At 48.8% G+C, this 18982-nt stretch overlaps 1 protein-coding gene across 1 annotated transcript; it reads left to right on the forward strand.

Annotated features, from left to right (window-relative positions):
- Positions 1-5246: 5246 nt before the first annotated feature.
- LOC131093153 (CCN family member 2-like) lies at positions 5247-18759 on the forward strand. The gene is made up of 5 exons (XM_058040241.1): positions 5247-5315; positions 10843-11056; positions 14951-15202; positions 16598-16806; positions 17010-18759. The coding sequence occupies exons 1-5, from the start codon at positions 5253-5255 to the stop codon at positions 17319-17321; spliced, it is 1050 nt and encodes a 349-aa protein (XP_057896224.1). The 5' UTR covers positions 5247-5252; the 3' UTR covers positions 17322-18759.
- Positions 18760-18982: the final 223 nt, after the last annotated feature.

Consider the following 18982-nt stretch of genomic DNA (forward strand, 5'->3'; position numbering starts at 1 on the left):
CCTGAGATGTGCAGCTGGTGTGAATTACAGAACTATGACAGAGCTGTTTTGTCTGAGTCCTGGATTTTAAGGCTAAGATCTTAGGTGATGCTAGAGGTCTTTGGAGGGATGGGATCCAGAAGAGAATGTACCCTTGCACCTTTTTGGATAGAGCTGTGTAGACGGGCACTAGAGGAGGCTCCTGGTCCTTGTGGCAGAGCTGCAGCTTCTTCGGGAGCTGGCAGATCCCAGTGTCCATAAAATGGGATGAGAAAAAGCAGCATTTGTAGGCAGAGCCAGTAATGTTATTTCATAGCCCATACCTGGGGAGAGGTCCCTTTGTCCCTTCTTTCTCCCAAGCAATGTCACCTCCAGCACATCCTGCTGTGCCTCGCCTGAGCAGGTGTTGAGGACCAAACCCCCTGGGACACAGAGTGGTTACAGACACCAGAGCTGTGCTGCAGAAGAGTCCTGTGGCACTGACAGACTCCTTAAATGATCCTGTCCAAGTCCACCTTAAACATGCCCTCCCTCCCTGCAGTTTTCCTTCGGGATAATTAAGCATTCAGTAAGTTAAGAAGTGGAAAAACCTGAGGAAGCATCTGTTTCACAGGTGGGTGCAGCTGTTTCCTCCAAGGGCTTGTTCTCCTGCAGTTCTGTGCAAGCCCATGCCTCGCACAGTACTGCAAGGCACAAATGCTCCTGGTACAAATGCTCCTGGCTGTGATGGTGACTCACACTTGTATCTGAACATCCAAATTTTGCAGTTGTTAAGGGTCTCAGGGGATCACTTGCTGTCATACTGCAGTCTTGTTGCTTGGATGTCCTTGGAAGTGCTGAGTTTCTCACTGTTCATCTGTTCTGAAACAAGGATCCCATGTTCTGATCAATAGGGTTTGGTGTCTTTCCCCTGGCTGTAACTCTGGCACTGCAGAGGTTTGCATCCTGCCAAGATCAGGCTTCAGAGTGGCATTTATTTTTTTCTAGAAGTGAACATGTGCTTTTGCTGGCCACCTCTGTTAGAGCACCATCTCTTTCTGAACTTACAATGTTAAGAGTGTTTATATATATATAATATCTACAAGGACATCAGCAGCCACCTCACCCATCCCAAGTGTCACATCCCTTGATAAACTTCAATATCACAATAAATCCTCAAATACAATAGTTCCTCCCAGAACTAATATAATTGTGGATTTCACAAGTCAACTCTGCAACCACGGGCAAAATTTGTGCCCTGCCTGACATCCCTTTTGCTGTGGGCACAGCAGTGTGGTCTGGGGGCTGTGTATCTGGCAAGCTAGGCAGAGGGAATCCCAGCTCTGCTGGAGCCAGCAGGTGTTTCCCTGCAGTCAGCATTTCATCATGGCAGGGCTGTGCTGGAGTGAGCAGGGGTTTGTTTTCCTGCCCTTTCCCTCCACAGGGAAGGGAAACCATTGCACCCAGGTTGGAGTTAGACAAGGTGAGGCACTGAGCCTTTGCTGAGCTCTGGTGCTGCATTTCTGTGACACTTTCTTTGGACAATTTAAAGCCACAGCTGATGCACTTGGACAACAGAGACAGCGATCTCAGAAGGCTGTTCAGGAGCCCCAGCTCTTCTTCACTTATTAAAGGGAGCCTAGAGAGATTAGACTACAAATGGAGATGCCTTAATTAATTCTTCTCAATTAGACAGCATGGATCTGCCCCTAAATATCCTTCTAGACACACTGAATTAGTACTAACTTAAACTCAGGTCTGGAAGAGCCCTTCTCAGCTGTTAGTTCTCTGGGAACCATGTTGAGCCCCAAAAATATCCAGGGCTGTTTATCTGTCTTGCCCCAAGACACACAGACCAGCAGAACTCCCTCCCAGCCTTGCAGCAAACACAGACCCTTGAGAGACATTGGTGGGTTTTGTTCTGTTACAAGTAATAAACCACAGATGGAGAAAACACCAGTGGCACTTGAGTCCCGTAGCCCTGTACCAGCAGGAGGGAAGTGAGAGGGCCTAGCCCAACTTAAAAATTGCGTTGTATCCTCAGACTGGAACAAAAAGCAGGGAAGGGACTCCTCCATGGCCCTGGATCTGGCACTTGTGACCAGCCTGAGTGTGGGAGCAGGATGCATCAAGCGGGCAGCACTCGTTGGGTAATGGACCAAGGAAATGGAACCGTGTTTCCGACCATCGGGTAGGATGGGTCTCACCATCTCTGCTGGGCCTGGTTTGTGTTTGGTGTCGTCGCTTAAAAGAGTTTTATGTCATCAAGTCGAAGGAGTCCCAAATGGGAATGAGGACCTGTCATCCACCCCAGTGGTAAGTTTTGCCAGGACTGACCAGCTGTGAGAACACAAAGCTGCTGCAAGGCTCCAGAGGCCACCAGTGTGTTCTGGAGGTGACCAAGCAGCTCTGGGACAGGAGACAGTTCTGAAGTCACTGAGGACTGGGTGAACACAATTCTCTGTACCATGCTGCTTGTAGTAGCTTTTATTTTGGCTTCTGCAGGCAGAGGGACACAGGGAGAGATCCTGCTGAGACAAAAGACTGTGTGTATGCTTGCCTTCATTTCATTTTATTCTTTGGCTTGACATGATTTTTAACAATTATTTAAATATCTGTTTTTCAAATAACTATAAATCCAGAGCAGCTGCTGGTTGGGCATGGTGGCTGAAACCAGAAGAGTGTAACAAGGGGTGTTAAACTCCCACTATTCTTTGCTTGGGGGAGATTTTAAGCAGGGTTGACATCTTTATCTCTTCACTTGAGGCAGCTCAGGCAAAAGGAAGAAATAAAAATTGGTGTTAATTTGGGTGCTTCCTGCCTTTGATCATTCTGAGCCACTCAACCATCATGTTCTTCTTTTACCTCTTGGCATGTCCAGCGGGGTTAGCAGCTCAGTTCTAGCATGAGGGGGAGTTTTGTTTCTCCCAGTGCCTATGAAAATCTTGCACAATGGGCGGAGTGAGCTCCCAAAATCAAGGGATCTCCAGCCGATACTTCTTCACATCCTGCTCCTATAATCCAAGAGGTGGCTTGAAGGATGAACAGGACTGAACTTGGTACGTTTTACTGCCCTGGGAAGGTGGAAGCATTCAGGCGGATGATGATGATGAGAAGCTTGGAAAGGATGATTTATAATCAAATTATTCTTTACTTTTGTTGTAGGTTGAAAACTTAATCAGCCATCATAATGCTGGTTTAGTGCTGAATATTCCCCACAGAACTCCTGATAAGTGAGTGATGTTGGGATTTTGGCTGAACAGTTCATCTGAGGTCACACAGCAGGTTTATGTTAAAGCAGAATTTGGAAGATTGCAGTTTGAGGTGCAACTGCTGCTTCTTATACAGTCAGAGAACTATGTAATGGTTTGGGTTCACAGGGAACTTTAAGTTCATCCAGTCCCACCCCATGGGCAGGGACACCTTCCACTGTCCCAGTGTGCTCCAAGTCCCGTCCAACCTGGTCTTGAACACTTCCAGGGATAGAGCAGCCACAGCTTCTCTGGGCAACCTGTGCCAGGGCCTCACCAGCCTCACAGTGAAGGATTTCTTCATAATACCTAATCTAAACCTGGCCTCTTACAGCTTAAAGCCATTCCTCCTTGTCCTGTCGATGCACAAAGGGAGATGTCTTATTCTAGCAGAAGGAGGAATGGTTTGAGTAACACATTAGACACTGTCCTTTTAAAAAGCCACAAATATGCCATCTTCTCATCTTCAGGCGCCCTGGAGGGGTCAGAATTCAGCTGGGGTTTATATTCTTGCCGTGTGAGAAAATGAGACCAGAAGTGTGCAGCACTTTATCCCTGTCTTGTTTACAAGCATCAGGAGAATGTCCTGGGAAATGTGAGCAGCTAATTTTAGGTAACAACAGAGTTCAGGCCCTCCAAAAGGAGAAGGAATGTATCTCCAGCCAGACTGCCTGGAGCTCCAAAGTTCCTGAAGGCAGTGGATGTTTATGGCGTCTTTTGTGTGCAGACATAATCATCTGGTGTGCCACAAGCAGAGGTGGCTGTCATGGACATGATTGTGAAATCCCCCATCTCATGGAAGAGGAGGAGCTGCATCTGGGGTGGTTTGCACTTTGCTAATGCTCTCCAGCCCCAGACCCAAGGGGATTTCCAAATGCTAATAAATGAAGAATCAGAGTTTTCTGTTTATAGTAGTGGACACACAGGGAGCGTGGAGGCTGATCTGGTATTGCACAGGAACCTGAAAGGACCTGGATGAATTGCAGGGCTTGATTCCCAGGGAAACTGCCCTACCTTGGAGGCAGGAAGGAAAGAGGCTGAATTTAAATAACCCACTACATATTCCCTGTGTTTTTTTCCATCTTCTCTCTTGTTTCCTAGCACTCAGCTGGGACGGGGACATGCTGGGGCTGCATTGCACAGCGCCTGGGCTCCCAGTCCAAAATCTGACTGCTCTGTCCCACCCTGGCCAGCAAGGACTAAGAGTGCCCTCTGCTGCACTGCTCCTTCCGTGGCAGTGCTCTGATTGCTCTTTAGGCATAAACAAAACGACTCCTTACTACAAAAAACAACTTTCATGTTCTAAAGGTCTGCTGCGCTGGCTGTGCACAACCCTGGTGCTGTATTTCAGCAGCAAACAGAAAGGATCATGACCCCAAATAAAGATGTGTGTGATCCTGCATCCATCCCAAAGCACTTTGGAGAACCTCTGCCCTTTATGAAAAGCTTTCATCCAGGAGCTTTTCATTGCCTTATAAAATAGGCAGCTCCTCACGCAGGAGTTCTAATCACAAAACTTTCATTCCCCGGAGCTGACAGGTGATGCTGACAGGTGATGCACAGCCAGATGTGACCTGACAGCACCAAACTACCCGTCCCTCCCTCCTGCTCAAACTCTGAGCACCACAAATCTGTTTCATCACTCCTCAGCCCTTGCAGCCAAAAAGGAAAAAGGGGGTCTGTGTCAGGAAAGCTGTACCAAGCTTCATAATCGGAGGTAGAAAGAGGAAAAATTTAAAGATAATAGTCCTGCTTTTACTGGGGTTTGATTTACCCACTTGGAAAGTAACCGAGCTGCAGGCAGCGGTGGCAGCCCCGAACCGCCGGAGCCGCAGGAACACACTCGCGTTCCCTGAATTTGGGCATTTTTTGTGGCACCCTTTTGGTCTCCGTTCCAGCCTGCCACTCAGCGCGGGGCCCGCCCCTTCCAGAGGATATTTAAAGAGAAGCTGATGCTCGACTTGCTCCAGAGAGACGGGAAACTCCGCAGCAGAGGGGGCGGGTAGCCGGCAGTCTGGATCCCTGCCCTTGGCAGTGCCCGGGATGCCGGGCAGCTTGGGCACAGTGCCCCGGACCCTGTTCCTGCTCCTCCTCGCCCCTGGCTGGGTACGTACGGCCCTGCAGCAGCTCTGCTGGGCACTGCAGCTTCTTGCTTCCGTGCATGCGAGGGCTTTGGGCTGAGAGACTCCTGCCGGCTGACAGCTGCTCCCGGGTTTCCGAGGGGGAAGCCGGGCTGGGAGCAGAGCGATGCAAACGTGCTGGGTACCTGAACCGCACTGGGGGCTGCCCCGTGGCATCTGCGGGTCTCAGAGCTCCTGGCACATGGGAATGGGTCTTGTTTCCTCCTACTCCTGGAAGCCAGAAATCGGCCCTGGTCTAGAAGTGGGAAAACAGAGCAGAGAGAGGGGAAGGCAGTGAGTTTGTCATTGCAAAGAGTAACAGTCTCATATCCCAATTCCCTCCCATCACCACTCTTCCCCAGCTGTCACTGAATCCACCCATGTGCTCCCAAAAGCAGTGATCCCAAGGGGAAAATTAGACTGCATCATCTCTGGACCAGATTTCTGCCTGTTTTCCTGTTAATACAAGTTCTTGAGAGAGCAGCTGATTCCTCTGTGGACATTTGAGTGCTGTTCTCATGTCAACAGCATCAGGAACGTCACTGCCATCAATAAATTGCTGTAAGTGCTTTTTGGCTCAGTGAAACTGGGTTCACAGAGCCCCTTGCAGGGCTTGTTGAGGTGAGAGTCGCTCAGTTCCTGGTTGGGAAGCTCTGTGGGATTGCTCCTAGCAGTACTTAGTGTGTGCCAGCCCCTTTCCTGCCAAGAACACGAATTGGGCTGCAGTCTAAGGGAAACAGCTGCCATTTAGGGTGGGCATCTTGATTCTTACTCTGGCTCAGCTGTGGCAGCACCACGTAGCTCATATAAACCATAACAAGTAATCCCACCACTGTGACTTGGTTACCACTCTGAGACAGGTGAATTTCCCTAAACCTCAATGTCAAATGCTCAGAAATGTGAGTTTTGACTTTCTTTAAGCATTAGGTTGGATTCAGTGACCTTTGATGTCTTTTCCAACCTTAATGATTCCGTGATGCTTTGTGGATTAAGGCAAAAAATGAGAGCTGTTACTCCTGAATCTCTCTTCTGAGTTGTTCAGAGGTGGGAGTAGCTCCAGGATTACTGTGAGTTGTGTTGAGGCTCATCCTGGGCAGGTGTTTGTATCCCTGTGCTGTGTCTGTGAAGGGGGTCCCTGGTTCTTGTCTCTCCAAAGGAGCTGTTATACGTGCTGCAGCATCTTTAGAGCCTGAGATGGAGAGAGAGCAGAGGTTATCCACAATCATTTGGAGTTTGGAGGATGAATAACTGTGTTTTGGCTGCTTAGTCTTGGAGCACTAAAAGAACCAGCTGAGTGTTTATTACATCACCTCTACCTTGCAGCATTAACCCCTGGCTCCCAAAGCTCTTTGCAAACACCCAGCTCAGCTCAAAATTCACCTTTTCCTGCCCTCTGAGTGCAGTGGGATCAAAATGAGCCCAAACATATTTTAAAACATCCTCTTTGGTTTGGCTCCCTTAGCTGGTTCCCTGGGCTTGTGTAGACATTGGTCAGGAATGAGAAATCCAGACGATGACACGAACCTGCTGCAGTGGTGGGAGCTCACGTTGCAGCACTCGTGCCTTCTAAAAGGTGCAGGGGAAGAGGTTTTATGTAAATATGAAGCAGGAAGAACAGTCTCAGTTTTTCTTACCTGCAGGTAACTGGGTTTGATTTTGGCAGTTAGGAGGGAGCTTGTTCTGGCTTGTCAGCTGAGCAGAGAGCTCTAGGGAGTCAGAGGTGGAGAACACAGGGGAGAAGAGCAGAGCAGGGGAATCCTCTGCTCTGAGTGTTGGCACCTCTGCTGTGGCTTGGCCATCACTCAGGGCTCCTGGAGGTCCCACAGCTTCACACACAGTGTTTGTGATGGATGCAAGAGCTGTCAGAAAAGCCAGAAGAGCCAACATTCCAGGCTTTAAAACCTTCTTAAATCCATGGCCTTGATCTCTGGTTCTGTTCTGCTGCTCTGAGTTCACAGAAATGCTCTGCAAACCTCAACAGAAGCCAGGTCAAGGTTGTCATGAACTTGAAGTCAAGAGTATGCCCAGTGAAGGCAGAAGTGAGTTCTGGGGCAACCCTTTCTGTAGAGGCATGGATGTGCCAGCCTGGTCAGAGAGTAAGAAAACTAGATAAGTTTTCCCAGAATCGGCTTGTGAGACTTTAGGGAGCTGAAGATAAACACTCTCTGTTTTCATGTTTTTCTCAACAATTGTTTATAAGAATGACTAATTAACAAAACACCTATCAGGTGAAATGTATTGATTATTGACCAATCTGATCTATCTGTACTGGAACAGTGTATAAAAAGAGAGAATTCAAAGTGAAGTGAGGTGCTGTGCAAACCAGCCTTCTGGTGAGTCTGTGTCATTTCTTACTTGACAGTGACAGATGGAAGAAAATGAAATATTCTCTGAGTTGAATCCCTCTGGACCCAGGTCAGTGGCAGGTTATGAGGAAATATTGGGCTTTGTGTTACCTTTGGGTCTGCAACCTGGCAGTTCCAACCCTGGCAGTTCTTGGGAACGATTTATGGAGTTCTTTGGGGCAGTTCTAGGGTAGTTCTTTGGGCAGAAGAACAAGAAGCAGCCCTTGGAAAGAATGCAGGGTGAAGGGTGCTCCATGCAAAACCAATATAATCCACTATTCACCCTCTCTGAAAGAAAATTCAGTAATGGAGGGCTCTAGGAAGTTGGTTGAACATTGACTTTTTCCCACTTGAGAGCCTCCCTGGCCAGGCAGTGTTTCAGTGCTCTGACGGCTGGGTGTGTGTGAGCTAAACCCCATTCCAGTTCATTCTCTCCTCTTCCAGGCCTTGGAGAGCAGCAGGAATTATAAATAGCTTGGGCTGACTTTGCTCAGCAATAAAACCGGCAAACAGGAGCCCCAACACCTCCTGGGCAATGGAGGGAGACACATCCAAGCCAACTGGCGGGAGCATCTGGGAGTATTTAGAAGGTCCTGAAAATCATGATGAATTGGGCTTTTGAGCTGCTGCTGGGGGAGCTGGGGTACAGCACAGGTGGGTGCAGGGTCACCAGCTGGGCTCTGATGCAACAGAGATCTGGATCCAGATGTTCTCCTGCTGAAAAGCAGCTATGATACAATGAGGAAGTGAGGCTGCTGTGAACAGAAGGTAAAACCAGGTGGGCTGGTTTATATGGGTGAGTTATTAAGGAAATAACTAGTGCCAGCAATGATTAATGAGAGTGGGGGAAAACCACAGAATTGTAGAATCATGGGCTGGTTTGTGTTGGAAGGGATCTTGAAGATCATCCAGTTCTGTCCCCTTGTCATGGGTAGGGACACCTTCCACTAGACCAGGTTGCTCCAAGCCCTGTCCAACCTGATCTTGGACATTTCCAGGGGTGAGACAACTCAGTTGGGTTTGAAGCTGTTGCATTCTCTTATCCCCAAAGAGCTTGGTTTGGTTTGCATTTCAGCAGGAGAACTATTTTGGGAGTGTTTCTTTCTATGGCCTGTGGCTGACACTGCATTGGAAAATGCTTGTTATCATTATTTTTTCTTAAGTGCATGGATTACGTCTTAATATAGATCCCACATTAGGAATGCTTTGTCTCTTGTGTGGTCTCACACACCCACTCCAACTCATCTGGGACTAAATAACATGCTGCTTGGCATCTCCAGCAGCTGGAGCTGGAAAAAAGTAGGGAAGATTTCTGTATTTTTAGTTCTTTTAATGCACTTCAGCAGTTGGGAATTGATTCCTGGGACATGCCATGTTCTGGTGAGTGGCTCCAGGACAGTCGGCTGGGAACAGCTGGGCTGCAGGCTGGAGAGGCTTGTTTCCAAAATACTTAGTGCTAGGAGTTATCCAGGAGAATTATGCTGATTCCTGCTGAGCAGGGAGACTCTGGAAACACTCACCCCTTGGGACCACCAGAGGGAATGGCTGGAGCTCTTTCAGGAGTGGTTTAGATGGGTATCAGGAAAGGTTCTTCCCCGAGGGTGCTGGCACTGCCCAGGTTCCCCAGGGAATGAACACAGACCCGAAGCTGCCAGAGCTCCAGGAGCCTTTGGACAACACTCTCAGGCACAGGGTGGGATTGTTGGGGTGTCTGTGCAGGGACAGGGCTGTACTCCATGATCCTGGTGGATCCCTCCCAACTTGAGATATTCCATGACTTTGAGGGAATATTTAGCCCAATCCCAGTCCCACAGTGCTGTGTTGGTGACACAGCTGTACAAAGAAGGTTGCACATTCTGACCCCACATGACCTAAAGTCGGAGCAACAGTAAAAATAGCTGGAAAATTTTTCCTACTCTGATTGGTGACAGACACAATATTCAAGGAAGCTATTTCACAAGTGAGGGCTGGATGGGATCTGAAAAGTGCAAAGAGAGCCATAACAAGATATATTTTTTGACTTGTTCCAGGTGTGTGTGCCCCTCCCTGCTGCCCTCAAGGCTATTACCAGCTCAGCTGCTGCTCTCCTGGGGTGACAGCAGAGCTGTGAGGGGTCTGCCTCATTGTATGCTTCCCTCTCCACCCTGTTCATAGCAGTGGAGGATCCCAGAGTGTTTTGGTGGCATCGTCCATGTGCCAGGGTTGTGGGAGCTGAGCCATGTCCATAATAGTGGAGTGGTGCATGGAGCAGGGCAAGGGGGAATTTGGATGGGTAGGATCTGAACAGTAAACCAGGCTGCAGCTGATGCTGGTGTTTCTGAGGAGGTTTCAGAGGATCTCTAGAGACCACAGGTTCTGCACTGTTCACAGTCAGGTTGTTACATCTTGCCCAAATCTGGGCACAGCCAGAGCTGAGCTGCTGTTCCTGCTCTGAGCTGATGCAGGACAGGGATGGCACACACTCAGTGACTGGGATGCTGGACCCATCTGGGTTTTCCAGAGCAGGTAATCCTACTTCAGCTGGTCTCTGTTTGGTGTCTACAGTGTCATGAAGTCAAGGGTGGGTTTCAAGGGCTGCCCAGTGAAGTGCTGCCAAAGGGGAGCATCTGTGCACTCACAAGGTCCCAAGGAAGGTTGGTTATGCTGCGTTCCTTGGAAAATGGAGAGGGCACATGTAATAAGAAAGTGTGAGATGCAGAGGACAAAATAAAACTTGCAAGTTTCTGGGCTGGTTTTCAGCATCCCCACAGTCCCACTGCCTGGCTTTGGGCAAGTTCTGTTGCTGTGCACGTTGCTTTTTCAGCTTCCATTCGGTCTGATGCTGGTACAGAGGCTTTGATGGTTGTCCTGTGTAAAAGCTGGAATTCCTTGCTGTTAATGATTACTACTTTATTGCTTCCAGAGAGGGTGAGCTGTGCTGGGGACTCTGAGCTACTGCTTGTCCTGTTTGGTTTGGATCTGCTTCCAAGAGACTTTTTTTTTTTTCCCCCTTGAGCTCCAGATGAAATAGGGATGAGGAAAACCTGAGTTCTTGGGAGCTGCATACACCCCTCTGGCTTGTCCCCTTCTCTTCTGGGTATCTGTGCTTTCAGCAGAGACATATTTTTCCTATCCCTGTCCAGTTACCTTGCAATAGACTCATTCTCTCCATGGCTTTTTGCCTTCCAGGTAGAACCACAGGCCTGCCTGTTCCCATGCCAGTGTCCCTCCCAAGCTCTGCCGTGCCCTGCGGGTACCAGCCACGTGTGGGATGCCTGTGGCTGCTGCAAGGTGTGTGCCCAGCAGCTGGGCGAGCTCTGCTCCTTGCACAGGCCCTGTGACCATCACAAGGGACTCTACTGTGACTTCTCAGAAATCCACAGAGGCAGTGGGATCTGCTTAGGTGAGAGCTGCAGGTTCTGTCCTTGCCTTGTGTGTTTTTTCCTTTTTGCCTTGTGGTGCCTCCCCAGAACACCCATCAGAATTTCCTTGGCGCTTCATCCCATGCCAGCCTGGGAACAGCAGATCCCCTGGCACACACACAGCTGGTGTCTCACAGTGAGGGCTGTGGGACTCTCCTGTGTCTTGTGACATCCTTTACCCTTTGGGCAAATATCAGCAGTCTGAGCTCTTACAGAAAGTACTTTCCTTGGAATATCCTACCCTAAATCCCTCTGCCTTGTGCCAGGGATAGGTGTTCTGTACTTGGCTGCTTCTATGCAAGAGGCAAAGTGTATTTCTGGCCATAGCATGTGGGTGGGAAGAGCTGAATAGCTCCTTCACCACATTGTGTCTCTGTGGAACATAAGAATTCCAGAGCCAGGTAATGCAAATGCAGAAACTGCTTTCTCTCCCGACACCTCTTTTCAGCTAGAAAAGAAAAAACAATTTTTATTTTTTTTTCAGTAGTTCCTTCTGAAGCAAGCAGAAATTATTTTGGCCTAGAGGAAAATAAAGTATTTCTGCAACCTCCTGGTCTTTGTTTAAAAACAAGACTCCTGTCCCATCTCTGACAGGAGCCAACATTTTTTTTCTTAAATTCAAGATTTTCAAAATAGTCAGGAAGACCTAGGAGTTGGCAGTTTATTGTGCGTACTTAGGGAAATGTTTGGCCACAGCACTGGATGTCTCTGGAAATGATCCAGCACCAACCTGAGACAGAATCGTAATATCATGGAACAGTTTAGCTCGGAAAGGATCTTAAAGCTCTTCTTGAGCCACCTCCTGCCATGGGTGGGGACACCTTCCACTGTCCCAGTTTGCTCCAAGCCTTATCCAACCTGGCCTTGGACACTTCCAGGACTGGGGCAGCCACAGCTGCTCTGGGCACCCTGGGCCAGGACCTCAACAGCCTCACAGGGAAGAATTTCTTCTCAATATCCCATTTATCCCCAACCCTTGTCTAACTGAGTCTAACTTGTTGGTGTTTTGTCCTCCAAGAAGTTTTTACAAGTTGCTTCATTTTCATTCCCCAATTTGGGGACTTTTTGGAAGCCATGGAATTTTGGAGCTCCTGGTACTTTCTGCAGACATTGAAACACCTGAGAGCTGAGGATGGAAGCATAGTAAGGCAAACACAGGCGTGATGACATCCAGCAGGTGTGAGCTGCATGCTGCCTCATTCCAAATGGGAATGAGGTGTCTGTTTGTGGAGGAAAGGTAGCAAAATCACAGGAACAATTTCCTCAGAAGTATGGGAGACACCATTTCAAAATGTCTCCATGAAGCCTTGAAATCATTCTAATAAAGGTGCTTTGTATTCACCAGACATCCAGGTTTGATCCAAACATTTTGGAGTGAGAGTCCCAGATCCTGCTGTGGAGGAAATCAGACTTGCAGACACAACTATCCTTCCTGGTTTTAAATAAGAAATTAGGCTTTTCACAGCAAAAACTGCAGTGAACACAGGCCAGGATTCATTTCTAAAATGGGCTGAGGATTTGGGCCATAATATCCTTGGGTGATGTTTTTATGATGTCCACATGGATCTGTTGGAAGATTTTGGAGGCACTGAAGGAAGCTGGAGGAGTGAGTCAGAGGAAAGGAAGGATCAATGTTTTGACTTAAATTTATCCAAATAAGCAGATGTGCTAGAAGGAGAAAGGAGCTGAGGCGTCAAGAGAAAAGTGTCTCAGTTGAGACCAGTCTGTAGGCTGTATTGGGAGAGATGGGAAGGGAACCATCAGAGGGAAACTTACTTTATATTTGTGTAATATTATCACATTCCACATATTTCAGAGGAATCCTTTCCTTCCTGCAGAGACCTCGGAGTACCAGAAAGGTAGACAGGATCCTGTGGTAACTCTAGAGTAGGGGTCCTGCAGGTGATAGGGGGTGCAGGGAGCTGGTAGAGCTTCACAGAGCAGCTCTTTCAGCAATGCCACATCCCTTGAGGAAAAGGACAAAAAGTCTCCTTGGCTGGGCTTGGTGTTTGGGTGTGAATGGTGCCAGGCAGAGCCAGGGAATAAAGAGCTGGAACACTTAACGGGTGCTGTCTCTTCGGAGCCTTAATGGGACCAGGTCAGAGGGAAAGGGAGGTCATGGAGGGCACAACAGAGGGATTGAGTTTGGAAAACAAAATCAACCCCTGGAGCAGGCTGCTGTTCTTTGGGAGGGGAGGGAGGAGAGGGAATGGCATGATCTGCTCACTGAGATGGAAGAGAGTGTTTAAAAATAAGTATGAATGGTTGTATAGAGGAAGGGTGGATGGATGGCTTCCACTTTGATGGAAAAAGTGAGGATTTTGAAATGTCAAAGTTGGAGCACAGGAGTATTTTTATCCCAATGACATTGTAAAGAGTTGCAAGATGACATGCAGGTCTTGATAGGAACAGTCCAGAAGGATTCGTGTCCCCTCGAGGGATAGGGATGGGATGGAAAGAGATTCTTACGCCTTGTTTGAATCAAACACTTTGTATCCGAAACAGTGTCCCTAGGCGAGCAGGACTTAGGGGAAACCAGATCAGGTTTCCTGGGAAGCTTCCACAAGCAGTCAAAAATCCTTCCTTTTGGTAACTTCCCCATAGAGGCTTGCATGGATTTTTAATTTTTTTTTTTTTTTTTTTTTTTTTTAAGATTCAGGATTGCAGAAAACAGCAGCTGCTGAAAACTGTCCAAAATCAAGATTTCTAACGTGTGAAAACTCTGAGATTTCAATGTTTAATTTCAGGCTGAGAGAAAAAAAGATATTAACTATATATATAAATAAAAGTATATATATATAAGTATATATATACATATAAATATATATATATACTTATATATATATGTATATTTTTTTATATATATGTTTTTTTAAAAAAATATATATAAGTATTTTTTTTAAAACCTCAAAATTTTTAATGACTTATTTAGAATACTTATTTGGCTATGCCAAAACTTTCCCTTTCCATTCTATCAAAATATTTCATCTTCATAGTATCAAAATAATTACCAGAGCAAAATGCTTCCCTCTGTGGATACTATCCCATGAGTATTTTGGTTGATCACAAAGGAAATCTTTCATGTCAAATGGTTCAGTTGGTTCTTCTTGAAAACATTCTTGATCTTAATCAGCTAAGAGATTTCTCCTGGAAAGCTTCCAGTGGGAAAGTTCTGGCTAATGCAGTCATAAGAACTTGGGAGTGTTGTTGTGCCTGCAGAGTAAAGGTTCCTGCTCTGTGTCAGATATTGTTTCCTTTTTTTTGCCCATTTAAGTTTTATTGGGAAAGAGGCAGAGAATGGTAGGAGGTCTGGAGATGAGAGATCCAGAGATCAGAAAGGAGAGAACTGGAAAAAATTGGGGCTGGAAGGAGGAAGAGATTTGTGCATCATAGAGGGGCCGAAAAGGTCATCAGCCCAAAGTTCATTTTCATTTGTAGGTACCATTTGCATGGGGGAACCCACCATTCTTAGAAGGGCGTTGCCTATTGGTATCCAGGAGTACTGAGGAGCACAGCCATGCTCACATGCCATGTCAGGACTGTCTTGCACAGCACCACTGACCTGTCACTCTGAGCTGGTTGAGAAGAACTCTGACAGAGAAACAGGCTCTTTACAGGCACCAAAGACAAACTCATACTTAGTAGTTCATCCAAGTGGAAATGAAATTTCTAGAGAATTTTGGGAGGACCAGCACTTCTGAAAAATCAGTGTCATGAATAGCCTTAGGTCCAGGGAAGCAAATATGACATATCCAGCACTGGGATGGCAAAGCAGGGGAGGATGAGCTCTGTCCCTCCTCAGGAGAGCTCTGTGTCCCCAAGGCAGGGCTTCAGCCTTCTGCTTACTCCTCCTTCTTCTCCTCTTCCTCCCCCAGCTCGTGAGGGTGCGACGTGTGACCTGCTGGGCAAGATCTACCTCAACGGGGAGAGCTTCCAACCCACGTGCAAGCTGCAGTGCATGTGCATGGACGGGGCCATCGGCTGCGTCCCGCTCTGCGCCGATGACCTGCGCCTGCCGTCCCCAGAGTGCCCCGCGCCCCGCAGGGTGAAGCTCCACAACAAGTGCTGTGAGGAGTGGGTGTGTGAGGAGGGCAGCGAGGATAACCGCTTAGGAACAGCCACGGCAGGTCAGTGGGGCGCGTGGGATGGGGCTGGGAGCTGATGGCTGGGGAAGAGGGGTGGATTGGAGCACTGACTGGTTTGGGGCTGGGGGTGGCTTTGTGCATCATCATGATGGGGGTGAGTACCAAGTGTTGGGCTCCAGAGCTAAACACTAGGTCCAGCCCACCCAGCTGCTCCATCACTCGCCTTCCCAGCTGGACAAGGGGGAGTGTCAGAACCATGTCTGGACGGGCTGTTTGGGTCCAATCTGGCTAGCTACGGACCTTAGCCCACATGAGCTTACATGGATGAAAGCAAAAGATTGAAAGCGCTCTTCTCCACGTGAGGACGAATGTCCTCTGCTTATTGAAGTGGAGGACACACCTCAGACTCAGGCAACCCCCAAGATGGGAAAGAGGGTGTTGTCTGATGGCGGGAGACTTTTATACCCGGGGAATGAGGGTGGAGGAAGAGGACCACGGCCAATGGGATACCAGTGAGGGGACACTAAATGAGGGAAGGGAAGAGACCACCAGGGCTGACACTGGGGTGGGGAAGAAGAAGACTGTGTGGTCATAGGATACAAATCATGTGAACAGTGCAAATCACCAAACACCCAGTGCAAACAACTAAATAACTATTTAGTGCAATACAACAGGGGAGAAAATAAATGCAAAGTGACTTGTAGGTTGAGATAAGGCAGTTTATTAAAGGAAAAGTGAAAATTTGCATGTGCACAAGCAAAGAGAAAAAGAATAGATTTATTCTTTACTTCCCATCATCAAGTGGTGTCCGGCCACTTCCTAGGAAGCAGGACTTCAGCACATGGAGCAGTTGCACCAGAAGGCAAACATTGTGAATAGCAATTTCCCCCTCCCCCTCTTCCTCCTCCTTTTCTTAGCTTTTATATCTGACCTGATACAGTCTAGAATATCCCTGTGGTGAATTTGGGTCAGCTGTGTCCACTCCCAGGATCTTGCCCACTCCCAGCCCCTTGATCAGGGGGCGAAAGTTGGAGAGACATCACTGATGCTGTGCCAACCCTGCCCAGCAGTAGCCAAAAACACTGGTGTGTTACCAACAGCTTTCCAGCTCCCACTGCAGAGCACAGCGCTGGAATGGCTGCTCTGGGAACATCAACTCCAGCTCAGCCGACCCAATACAAAGTGAAACTATGGTTTCTATGGGAAAGCTGCTGTGTCCTGAAGTGTCCCTGCAGACCTGTCTGGAGCCGGGCTATGTAGGAAATGGCCCCTGCCCACCTGCATCCCCTTCCTGCTGAGAGGCCAAGCATCTCATGGGATGGGCCAGACCTTTGCTGATGTTCCTGAAGTGTTAAACTGAGTTGGGAGCAGCCATGGAGCTGCCACTCTTTGTGCAAAGCCCTGAGCCTTGCCTTGTGTCTCTTCCTCGTGGCTCAGTTTTCAGGAAGGATCCAGCTCACAGGCCAGAGCTGAACAACCTGCAGGAGAACTGTCTGGTGCAGACCACAGAATGGAGCACGTGCTCCCGGAGCTGCGGAATGGGCATCTCCACCCGTGTGACCAACAACAACCCCCAGTGCCGCCTGGAGAAGGAGACTCGGCTCTGCATGGTCCGGCCCTGCGACTTCTCCATGGAGAAAACCAAGGTATGGTGAGGTATGGTGCTGGAGGATAGGGGACACAGCACCCCAAATGCTGGGGACAGCCTTGGGAATGATCCTGGCTCACAGGATCCTGGCTCTATGCTTCCACTTCCTCTGTGTCCCATTGCCCAGTGATGGGGTCAGAGCACAGGCCTCAGTGCATCTTTCCTGTCGTGTCCATGGTAATTCATCTGCTCTCTCCCTAGAAGGGGAAGAAGTGTGTGCGGACCCCAAAGCAGCGCCAGAGCCTCCACTTTGAGTTTTCAGGATGCACCAGCACGCGCTCCTACCGGCCGCGGTTCTGCGGCAGCTGCTCGGACGGGCGCTGCTGCACCCCGTTCCTGACCAGCACCGTGGACGTGGAGTTCCGCTGCCCCGAGGGGGACTTCTTCCAGAGGAAAATGATGTTCATCAAGATGTGCTCCTGCCACTACGACTGTCCCCGAGACAACGACATCTTCCTGGCCACGTATCACCGTTGGATGATCGGAGACCACGTCAAGATTGAGCAGCAATAGCCCTGTCTTGCCAGGTCTGAGGTGTGCAGGAAGGCTCTGCAGTGCTTTTGTGGCTGTGTCCTGGCCAATGCAGCCTCTTCTCTTTCTGTGAGGGGCTGTGCCTTCCACAGCAGCACCATTCACACCAGCGGTCCCTGTGGTTTTCCCAATGAGCCAAGGGAGGAGCCGCAGCTGCTCCAGTCCCCTGACTCCCATGCACAGTGTGCCAATGTCAGTGAAGGAACCAGAAACAAGCTTGAGCTGCAAACTTGATCTGTGTTTCTGCTGGCCAGAAGAGAGAGTGGTTCAAGATCATGTGGCTCCCGCCTGTCTCCAGCCCAGAGCACAATTCCTGATTCAGACCCCAAGAATTCTTCCAGCATTAACGGGGGTAGACCAGGCTGCCAGACCAAGGTGTGTCCCCTGAAGGTGCTGCTCCAAGCAGCTTTTAGTGCCTTGATGAACATGTCATAGAACCATGCAGTGGTTTGGGTTGAAAGGCACTTTAAAGCTCATCTTGTTTCAACCCCCTGTCATGGATAGGGACACATTCCACTAACCCAGGCTGCCCCAAGCCCCGTACAACCTGGCCTTGGACACTTCCAGGGATGGGGCAGCCACAGCTTCTCTGGGCAACCTGCGGCAGGGCCTCACAGGGAGGAATTTCTTCCTAATCTTGTCAGAAATGGCTCTGGGGTGGGAGAGGGACTGGACCACACAAGCTTACACATGCACAGTGAGGCTGCAACTGTTTCAGCTCTGGAGTCTTTGCTCTGGATGTTTGTAAGTAGGAGGAACACTTTTCAGCTCCAGCCTCCCTGGCCATTTTAAGGTACTGGCAAGAGAAATCCTCCTATCTGTAAATGGAGCAGATCCCATCTGGAGTTACTAGGGCAGTGCCATGGGGAGCTGTTGGCACTGGTGTCACCAGCAGTGGGATTTCCTCCTGGCCACAGACTTGGCAGAGTCTCTCTGCCCCGAGAGGACCCCATTGCCAGCCCATAGCTCCAGGAAAGGCCTCCAGCAGCCAGTGCCAGTGGTGCGTCCAGCAGCACACTGGCAGCTTTGTGGGACTGCTAAGGTCTTGTCAGGTGTGGAAAAATCTTCTGATTTTTAGCAGAAATATCCAGGTACAGCACCTGATGCTGGTTCTTAAGTCATCCTTGCCTATGACCATTGGAAATCATGAAGAATTTCTGTTCTGGCCCGGCAGGAGCAAGACTTCACCTCACCATATCTTCCTACCCCAAATTAGAACCTGGTGCTAAGGGACATTCCTAGCTGTCCCAACTGCTGCCCTGAATTTCCAGACTGCTGACACACTAGCTCAGGGCCCATGTTCCATCCCAGCCTCTGTTCTTTCTCTCGGCCTGCAGCAGCTCATGAATCCTCACCCTCCTGTAATCAATTTGAACTGTAAATAATTTATCTGATATTGTTTCTAAGGCCTTTGTACAGTCCCAGGATCCTGTTGGCACAGCCCTGCTCAGGCTGTTAGTCCTCTCTGAGCTTCTCTCCCGCCATTCATACAGTTGCTGAGTCTCAAACCATCCTGAGGTTGCACTTTACTCAACGCTAATAAATATCTCTATTTTTATATCTCTGAACTCATCCCTTTGTGTGAGGCTCCTGCCTGGTTCCTCTGCTGACCTTTCCCCAGTGCTGGGATCTTCTGTAGAGTT

The sequence above is a fragment of the Melospiza georgiana genome, chromosome 24, assembly GCF_028018845.1.
Source record: "Melospiza georgiana isolate bMelGeo1 chromosome 24, bMelGeo1.pri, whole genome shotgun sequence".
NCBI classification, from domain to species: domain Eukaryota; kingdom Metazoa; phylum Chordata; class Aves; order Passeriformes; family Passerellidae; genus Melospiza; species Melospiza georgiana.